General features: G+C 37.1%; 1 protein-coding gene across 1 annotated transcript; it reads left to right on the top strand.

Moving 5' to 3' along the window:
• Nucleotides 1–238: 238 nt before the first annotated feature.
• Nucleotides 239–9,677, top strand: LOC122251317 (uncharacterized). Its single transcript, XM_043013140.2, has 10 exons — nt 239–305; nt 2,711–2,803; nt 3,775–3,897; nt 4,178–4,370; nt 4,778–5,119; nt 5,767–5,884; nt 7,417–7,554; nt 7,838–8,018; nt 8,472–8,806; nt 9,365–9,677. Exons 2-10 carry the CDS (start codon nt 2,784–2,786, stop codon nt 9,511–9,513), a joined length of 1,599 nt encoding a protein of 532 aa, XP_042869074.2. The 5' UTR covers nt 239–305; nt 2,711–2,783; the 3' UTR covers nt 9,514–9,677.
• Nucleotides 9,678–10,240: the final 563 nt, after the last annotated feature.

Below are 10,240 nucleotides of genomic sequence, written 5' to 3'. Positions count from 1 at the left end.
ATGATAGTAATGATACTGATTAAAATAAAGGCGATAATCATAATAATATAATGATTTTACAAGGATAATGATAAAATAACTATAATAGTACTAATGATAATGATATAAGAATAGTAACAATAACAATAATTCCATTGCATTCAACATAAAACCAAGAACGACACGAATCCGCATTCATAAATCCACGTGAATCCAGTCGAACGAATCCGCGGTGCCTCACGAACGATTTGTTATTGTTGTCACACGTGTCTCAGACTCTCCATTTCAGAAAATGTTTCGGAACAACAAGAAAAGGCAGGAACCAGGTGGGAAAGGACAAGTAACCCAGGTGCCTTGGTTTTCTAAGTGAGTTTGGGATATGATTGTGTTATTTTCATTATTAATGGTGCCATTTTTGTGTTTGGTGATGTAGTGTTATAGTATGAAATGAATAGAACTATTTTGCTATTTCGATAACTCTCATCGTCTTAGGTACCATATATGTGCATCCTACTGAATAATACTTAATGCAATATGGTGTAGATGATATTTGCTTTGTTATTTTTAATTAAAGAGTACCACACGAGCTAGTCCCATAATGATAGCAAAGGCCAACAACCACCCATGCCATGCCACCCTTCCATCAAGGTCTATCTTGCCTGAATAGATATATTGGAAAAAAAGGCGGTAAATTTGGATAAAGACGCAACCCTCCTCTAGGCAAGACACGATATTTTTTCTGGTAGTTTTCGTTCTGTTTTGTACAGTTTCGCTACTCATTTCCTTCGGAAACTTTTCGTTGCTGAGTTACACCCCCCCTCCTCCCTCCTCACACGCGTGCCACCGTCGATATGGAACTAACGATTTCTGGCGCGAAATTTAAAGGTTTTTTTGCTTAATCAAAACCCAACCTATAAACCTAACCTAACCTAACCTAGTTTTTAGGTTTGCCCTAGCCCCCCCACTTTTAAGGCCACTGAGTGGCCAGTAACTTTTCAAAACGAACGTCCACCACCGACCACGGAACTGACCGATTTTTGGTCTACCCTAGCCAAGGGGGGGCTTCGCCCCCCCCCCCCTGGACCCCCCCTTTAAAACACAAGTGCACTCGTAGCATCTGACTTTTATCTTCGTATGCTAATAATTTCAGTGATGCAGCGTTATCTTCATAAAAAACCTTGATGAATTCCCACGGAGTGTACCTACATCTTACACACAATGTAGCCATTTCGAAACTGATTTTGAAATTGAAGCAAGAACCCAGACTCTATGTTCAATTGTCTGTGATTGGGCGATCATTTTGTCGGTTAGACCTATTGTTTCCCTATTGGTGCTATTATTATCACGTGACAGTTTTGCCTTCTATCGATACTTTTTTGTATTTCCGCGGGGGAGGTTGCCGCATGCGCAGAGCCGATATTTTTCAGTCAGATGTTTGTTAAGACAGAGGAATCATCTCTCCCGTTAATCGTTTTTAATTATTTTCAAAATAATATATCTCTGTTATTTTTCGTTTCCAGAAGAAAAGAGTTTTTATGGGTTACGTCATAATTAAAACTACGTCATGCCCAAAGCTTTGTTTTTTCACTTCGTGTAGTTGCGTCTTTATCCAATAATACCGTAAATGTGGGTTAACTTCTTCCCTCTGCTGTTTATAATTTAGATGTCACAATGCTTTATGTTTTCTATGAGGTATTGTTTCTGTCTTTTTATTTTTATTTCTCTGATATATTTTATGACTTCCCCAACTATATGGCCCTTTGTTGAGTTAAACTATAGATACTTGGTATACATTGCACACAGCCCATTAGTACTGATATTTTGGGTGTAGTTTTTGTACAACCAATAAAATGTTTTAGTAAAAACTACCATTATATGAGCAGGACTTTTGCAGAAACAGATGAATGTATTAGCATCACAGGACAGCCAGAAAATCACACTTATAACTATCTAAATTCACCTGAACTTACTTGTGATCTGTGATGGTTAGCCACCAAGGTTAGGCTTTGATTTGGACAGCCAGTAAAGAGTTCATGGGAACAATAATTGAACAAAATCAGAGACATTTTTCATCTATAATATATCCCATTGAAATGGTATAAAAGAGCAATAATAGGTCAGCTGAAGCATTTACAAATCTGACAGTATCATCAAATGAACTGCGATGACATATATTTAGGACATGATTATGTGTTCATTTATCCTTTAACTTCTCCTATATGATACAAATGGAATTAATCCTTACACATGGAAGGTCTATTGAAAAATCACCTATGCTAAGGTTTGTTATCATTGTAGGTAAACCACTTACTTAGCTTATGGATTTCTGATCATCTGGTGATGGACAGCAATTGTTATAATAATAAATATACAAACACAATAAGGTGTATGCAGAGATGATATAAACTACAACCACAATATTATAAATATTTTTTTCATTTTGTGGCTATTTCATTTCAACCATCGTATATATTACTTTTTGACACTCAAAGCCCTATTTATACTACCTTTCTGGAAAACCAAATTATTGTTTCATATGAAAAGCTCACATTGGGTTTTTCTATAAAAACAAAGTTTGAAAACAAGAGTTAAAAGATTCATTCTTGTTCTTACTATTTTGAACAGTGCAACCCTAATCTATGGGGAGATGACTTTGCAACCCATTGTGATAGTAACTATACTAAATATGATAATAAGTTGAATCATAATTATGACTCCATTTTCATTACAGAGAAGAATGGATAGAGGTTTACAATGCAACGTTTTCAGATGATGTCAACAAATGGAGACATGCCTACGATACCATGATAGTCTGGCAAGCAAGGTATGCCAAGAGGGAAGTTATTTTCTTATTGTTGATATCTTTACATAAATTATTATTAATTTATTAATTTATCATGGATCTATTCTCTCTCTCTCTCTCTCTCTCTCTCTCTCTCTCTCTCTCTCTCTCTCCCTCTCCCTCTCCCTCTCCCTCTCCCTCTCCCAATCTCCCTTTTTCCCTCTCTCCTTCCCTCCCTCTTTTCCTTTCCCTCCAACCCTCCATCACTTCCTCCCTCTCCCCTCTCTCCCCTCTCTCCCCTCTCTCCCCTCTCTCCCCTCTCTCTCTTCTCTCCCTCCCCCTCCCCTCCCCTCCCCTCCTCTCTCTTTCTCTCTTTTTCTCCCTCCCTCTCTCTCTCCCTTTCCCTCCCTTTCCCTCCCTCCCTCCCTCTCTCTCCCTTTCCCTCCCTCCCTCTCTCTCCCTCTCCCCCTTTCCCTCCCTCCCTCCCTCTCTTCCTAACTCCTAACCTCTCTCTCCCTTCCTTCCTCCCTCTCTCCCTCTCTCCTTCCCTCCCTCCCTCCCACCCTTTCTCCCTTCCTCCCTCCTCTCTCTTTCTCTCCCTCTCTCCCCTTTTCCCTCCCTCCCTCTCTCCCCCATTCCTTCTGTCCCTCCCTTCATCTCTCCCTCCCTCCCTCTCTCTCTAACTCCTAACCTCTCTCTCCCTTCCTTCCTCCCTCTCTCCCTCCCTTCCATCCTCCATCTCTCCCTCCCTCTCTCCCTCCCTCCTCTCTCCCTCTCTTTCTCCCTGTCTCCCTGTCTCCCTGTCTCCCTGTCTCCTTCTCTCACTCACTCTCTCTCTCTCTCTCTCTCTCTCTCTCTCTCTCTCTTTCTCTCTCTTTCTCTCTCTCCTTCCCTCTTTCTCTTCCTCTCTCCCTCACTCCTCTCCCTCCTTTCCCTTCTTCTCTCCTCCCCTCAGGTGATTGGCTAGATGGGCAGAAGTGTTGGGGAAATCTGTTATTTCTTTGCCATTTCAGAGTGAAAAGAGTGCAAATAGGTATTGCCGTGACCAGGCATCTTCTCCAAGCTAAGATCATCGACTCCGACTCAACTGCTAGCCGAGAGGTGAAGTCGGGAGCAAATGCTATTGCCATAACTAAGTAAGCTTGGTAGTTTGGAGAGAGAGTGAATAAGAAAGTGAGTTAGAATGAGATTGAGTGAATGAGATCTAGTACGTTATTATTATTATTATTATTATTATTATTATTATTTTCCCTATTATTATTATCCTCATGATTAATTATATGATTACATATACTATTGCTGTTATAATTTTTTTTTTTATATCATTATCACCATCTTTAATATGAACTACCAAACAAAAAAATTGAGAACAGATATAAAAGAAAGGACCCTACTAAAATCCATCCACTTTTCCAGATTCGTCAGCAACATCATCAAAATCCCCGCTCAGCATTACCACGAAGCCCAGTCGCAAGCTTTTCTGGCAGCGAAGATAGGTCTGCCAGTGTTCTTGGTTGACCTGAGGAATGAGGTGAACCACGGGAACCGGAGTTGGTTTGGGGGGCAGACTGTGCGCATGGCGTTAGATATGTGTTATAAGTGGATCAAGGTGGGATGCGTTTTATCTTTCTCATTTTCTGTCCTTGTCTTTATCTCTGTCTGTCTTTCATTTTCTCTTCTCTTCTCTCTTCCCTTTCTCTCTTTTTTTTTTCTTTCTCTCTCTCTCTTTTTTCTCTTTCTCTCTCTTTCTCTCTCTCTTCTCTTCTCTTCTCTTCTCTTCTTTCCCCTCTCTCTCCCTTCTCTTCTTCACTTTCTCCTTCCTCCTCTTTTTCTTCTTTTTTTTATTCTCATTCTTTGTACTGAATAAACATTCATGTTTCTTTCATAAAATGCAATTATCTTTAGTTTGTAATTCAAAATATCTCTCATTTAGAGAAAACCTCTATACCCCATAATGCTTCAAAACAGAATTACAATCAATGCTGACACTATACCATTGATCATAAATCTTTTCAGGATTTTTATTGGGACAAAGAGTATGCTAAATACACCAAGCAGGAAACAACAGAAAACTCCACACCACAGACCACAACCACAGCTGACACAGACCCGGAAAAAGCTATACCACTTGCAGACACAGCCGCAACCACAGACAAAACCACAGAGGCTACAAGCACAGACAAAGCCCTGCTAAACACAGGGGATGAAGCCGCCCCCAACACCCCAAGCAACCCAGAGAAGCTTAAATCAGTCACCTCCAACGAGCTTGATGAATGGGAGTTTGCGGAGGAGCAGCTCCGTCTCTACTGCACAGACATTCTCGAGAAGCCGAGGCCATCGTTTCCACTTCTGGCTGAGGTAAGTGTGGTTGCATATTTTAACTTGTATTGTTGTGATGCTTTTTGTATAGACTTTCAGGTTTACATTTATTATATTGTATTTTTTTTGTGTGTGTGTGTGTGTGTGTGTGTGTGTGTGTGTGTGTGTGTGTGTGTGTGTGTGTGTGTGTGTGTGTGTGTGTGTGTGTGTGTGTGTGTGTGAGAGAGATTACATATCTATATATATGTATATGTATATGTATATATGTGAATATATATATATATATATATATATATATATATATATATATATATATATATATATATATATATATATATATATATATACATATATATATATATATATATATATTCATATAAAGTGTTTGGTTTTGGCAGTGTGTTTACAACATTGTATGTATTGAATTGTGATTATGATTAAATTATAGTTAGGTATAGGTTGACTACATATAAAAGAATGATTGCACTCTTTTCATGAAAATTATCATGTCAAGTTAACAATTATTGTAAGCAATGGATTCAAGCAAGAACAAAAAGTTAGATGTTTGTCCCTTTTTTCCCTCACCAAATGCCTTTACTTTGTGTAGAGATGTCACTATGTTGCCCCAGATATAGAGAATGCAAAAGAGTTGAAATTTGATTCTGAAAATTACGCTTTCCTCGCAGGTTCTACATGCTATACAGGATAAATATGAGGAAGATCCACAGGAGTGTATAGACGCCCTCGTTTCCATCATGTTTCTACCATCTTATATAAAAAATTTTAGGGCCAAATTTGCAAATGGTAAATATTTCTTCTTATGTAGATATTGATATATTCGTTTATTTACATTACTTAACCTGGTCAGATCAAACCAATATTGCTGTTAATAACAGTATTGCTGTTATTACTAATAATATCATTATTGTAATCATTATGATATCAGAGATGCCAACTATTTAGCCAAAGATCATTATAGTTTCATTGTACACATTACCACAGTAATTCACACAGTTATTATAGCATTAAGTTATTTTAACACATCCAATAGGTGGCACAAATTACACATAGCCTATTTACCTGCCTATAAGATTATTTTTTATTGTTCTTATTATTATTATACATAAATTACCCTGCATGCACTGTGCCAGAACCACTAATGCCAAAGTGTCAAAGGCTAGAGTCAACTGAATACAAATAAACAGTTGATGTTACTCATAATATTACTTCTAATAATAAAAAAAAAAACTAGTTTGTATTATTCAAGATGTTTACTTAACCCATTCCCGACGGGGGAATTCTAGCCTTGAATGTCCAAATGCCGGGGCGTTCGAATTATTAGGCCTAAATCAATTGAATGGCTGGCACAATACTGTGCCGCCCGGCAACTGGGCTTTTGAATGCGCGGTACACATGCTGTACCACCCGTCCTGTGTGGGTTAAGACATAAAGTTAAGGCTATGCTTCTAGCTCTGAACAGTTCATGGACTTTTTATTCCCATGCAGACAAAGCCTACATAAGACGCTGACACATATTATAATAGTATATATCCATATTTTAATAATATATACCCAAAAAGCTGTACTAAGAATAAAGAACACTCCAAGAAAGGCCAAGGAAAATTTCAAACAGATATGCCAGTCGCTCCAAGTTGCCTAATTCATCTTCACATTATTACAGCAAATAGTTAATATGGACAAAGCATATTGGTGCTGCTCTGGTCAGAGGCTGAGTTTATAATACCAAAGCATTTCTTATGATTTTACTTGTGTCTGACCTTAATCATGACCTTTTTATTGTGATGATTTTTGAGGCCTGTGTTATTGATATTCACTTTATTTTCAGCTTATATTAATAGGTTCTTGATACATACAAGCTAGATACTAGAAATCTTCTTTTACTTCATCCCTTGTACGTAATTTTTGTTGAAATACTTATATTTCTTTTGTTTGCTTGTCGTAGACTACAGAATTTGTATGAAATTGCACAGTAAGTTTCCATAACAAATTTTTTTTAGATACTTTTTATGTAAGTATGACAAAATGTATGTTTTTTTCAAAATTTTGTATTTAAAAGATTAGGCTGCTTCTTTTAGGCTTTGAATACTGAGAAGGTTATAGTTTCCTTTATAAGTGTATATATGATATTAGTGTTGCTACTGTCACTAGTATTATCAATATTGCAACCATAATCATTGTAATTTTCATTATCATCATTATTATTATTATTTATCTTCTTGTTTTTATTGTTATTATTTTCATGACAACACTAATTAGATGTTGGAAGTGAAATATTTTTATCTCACAATATTCACACATATGTCTTTCAACTTCAGCAGAGAAAAGTCATGAGTGTAATTGCTTCTTCAAGTTGACAGTGATCCAGAGATATATATTTGTCATGAAAATATTAAATCAATTCCCTGGAGCCTTTGACTTACTCATATCTTCGCTTTTGAACAAGAGCAGTACCGGTAAGTATAAGAAAATCACGTTTACTGCATTTAGCCAATAATTGTCTCCATATGTTTATCACTTGAGATGAAACATTTTGTCATTTTTGTTCTATTTTTGAGGATTTCATACTTTGCATCTCTCATGCAGAGAATATCAATGTAAATTAGTTTTTGTGATAACCATGTAGAATCCTTTTACAATTAAGTGACATTGGATAAACAAACACAAATGTATGTGTGTGTGTATATTTTTTTCCCCCTTTCCCTCTCTATATCCCACTTAAACTAATGTCATTTGCAGACTTCAAGGAAATAGCATCTCAGTGGATCACTATAATAGCAGAATCTCAGCTCGGTTTCTTCTGCAAGGCAAGCATTTACCACCATTTCCACTTTCCTTACACCAGTATTGTCCAGTGGGAAAGGATCGTGGAACATCTTTACCTGATCGGACAGGAATGGAGTTACAAGTTGGGCTTAAGGTGAGGGGAGGGGTGATTGTTGGGTGTCAGCTTTGTGGTATTGTAGCATGTTAAATGAGCTGTGGTCCTACTGGGAGCACCCATGTAGACACATTCACACTCACACTCACACTCATACTTATATTCACACATACTAACTCATACTTACACACAAAAGTATATGCACACTTACTCATAAAAGTGTATGCACACTTATACCCACAATTACATGCACACTTCTTCACACACACACACACACACACACACACACACACACACACACACACACACACACACACACACACACACACACATACACACATGCATGCACACTTGTAGTATTTATGTAAATATAACACAGGTTTGTAGAGGATATAATTTTTGTTGTTGTTCTCCTATGTATATTGTCAGAAATGTTATATTGTTAGTTTCTTCTTCTTTTTCCATATGTTGCTCATAAAATTGTTGTTCCAGAATCATGGAGAGCCCAAAGACCAACTTTACCCAGGACCAAATAAACAATGTGATCAGCTTGATTAAGGCCTACAAGAGGAAAAGAATCGCTCCCAGGAGAGAGGCGGACAGTAAAAAGAAGAAAGTGAATCTGGTGCAGAAGAAGAAAGATGTCAAAGAGCAGACGCAGATGATCCGGGAGGCGTTGCACCGAGAGGAAAAGGAAGAAGAATCGAAAACTCTTGAAGAATGGTTCGATGTCAACGATATTCTCAAGTCATCTCTGGACCACTCAACCTTTGCATTCAATATAGCCAAGATGGTGAAGGAATCTTTGAAGACATCTGAAAATGAAGGTAAGATTTTGTTAATTTTTTGAGGGATGCCCCTCCCCTCCCCCCATCCCCTTTGCTTATAGTGGAGTTGGTTACTACTTTTATATTTTTCTTTTTCTCTCACAATAATTTTCTCTCGTCTTTCTCTCTCTCTCTCTCTCTCTCTCTCTCTCTCTCTCTCTCTCTCTCTCTCTCTCTCTCTCTCTCTCTCTCTCTCTCTCTCTCTCTCTCTCTCGTAATCACTTGTCTCAATAAACTCGTCAAAGTCAAAGTCAAAAAAGTCTCTCCCCCTCCCCCCTCTCCTCTCCTCTCTACCTCCCTCCCTATCCCATCTACCTCCCTCTTCCCTCTTCCCTCTCCCCTCTACCTCCCTCTTCCCTCTTCCCTCTCCCCTCTACCTCCCTCTTCCCTCTCCCCTCTCCCTCCCCCTTCCCTCTTCCCTCCCTCTCCCTCCCTTCCCTCCTTCCTTTTCCCTCCCTCCCTTCCCTCCCTCCCTTCCCTTCTTCCTTTTCCCTCCCTCCCATATACTCACCCTAACCCACCCACACACATACTTCATTTCTTATTATATTCCTCCAGATGTTGACGATGTCACTCCTCTCGGAATTCTACCACACCAGCGTGGAAATCCCCTCTTCTACAAGGAACTACTTCTGCATTATCCCAGTGAACATAGAGGTCTGCCTGCTACAGACAGCCCGCCACCAGCCAAAAGAAGTCGAATTTGATCATGTGCTGCATAGCGTCTTTTTATGGCTGTGTTATGGAAGTGTGTAGCAGTCTGTCGAGGATATATATATTTTTTTTCATTCACTTTTTTTTTTTACATATGTATATATATGTGTGTGTATTTGTATTTCATATGTGTATCATTAAAGGTTCTTTGACAAAATTATTGGTCATTTGTTTTCTGATATGTATAGAATAGTTATATATATATATATATATATATATATATATATATACATATATATATATATATATATATATTTATTTATATATAATATATATATTTATATATATATATATATATATATATATATAGGTATATATATATATATATGTTATATTATATATATAATATATATATGTATATATATATATATATATATATATTATATATCTATATATATATCTATTATTATATATATATATAATATATATTTTGTTGTTGTTGTTGTTGTTGTTTTTTTTTAAGGAATGAGATTTTTTTTTTTTTTTTAAGGAATGAGATGGGACCAAATACATTTTTTATTTATTGTTGATGATCCAATAGCATAATGGATTACATTACACTGCTCTTAATATGATAGAGGATATGATATATCTATATCTAACATACTTTATGAAAAAGAGAAAAAATGTTGTAAGACTTATATGAATACATATAAATGATGATAAATGAAATTAAGATGCTCTAAGAGATATAAGGCTGTAAGGCTGGAATTAAGAAAT

This window comes from Penaeus japonicus, unplaced genomic scaffold (genome assembly GCF_977035675.1).
Source record: "Penaeus japonicus unplaced genomic scaffold, GWHDUDI00000001_assembly GWHDUDI00000034, whole genome shotgun sequence".
Classification (NCBI taxonomy): Eukaryota; Metazoa; Arthropoda; class Malacostraca; order Decapoda; family Penaeidae; genus Penaeus; species Penaeus japonicus.
Note: the sequence above shows the minus strand (reverse complement) of the source record. Positions and strands in the feature narration are given on the sequence as shown.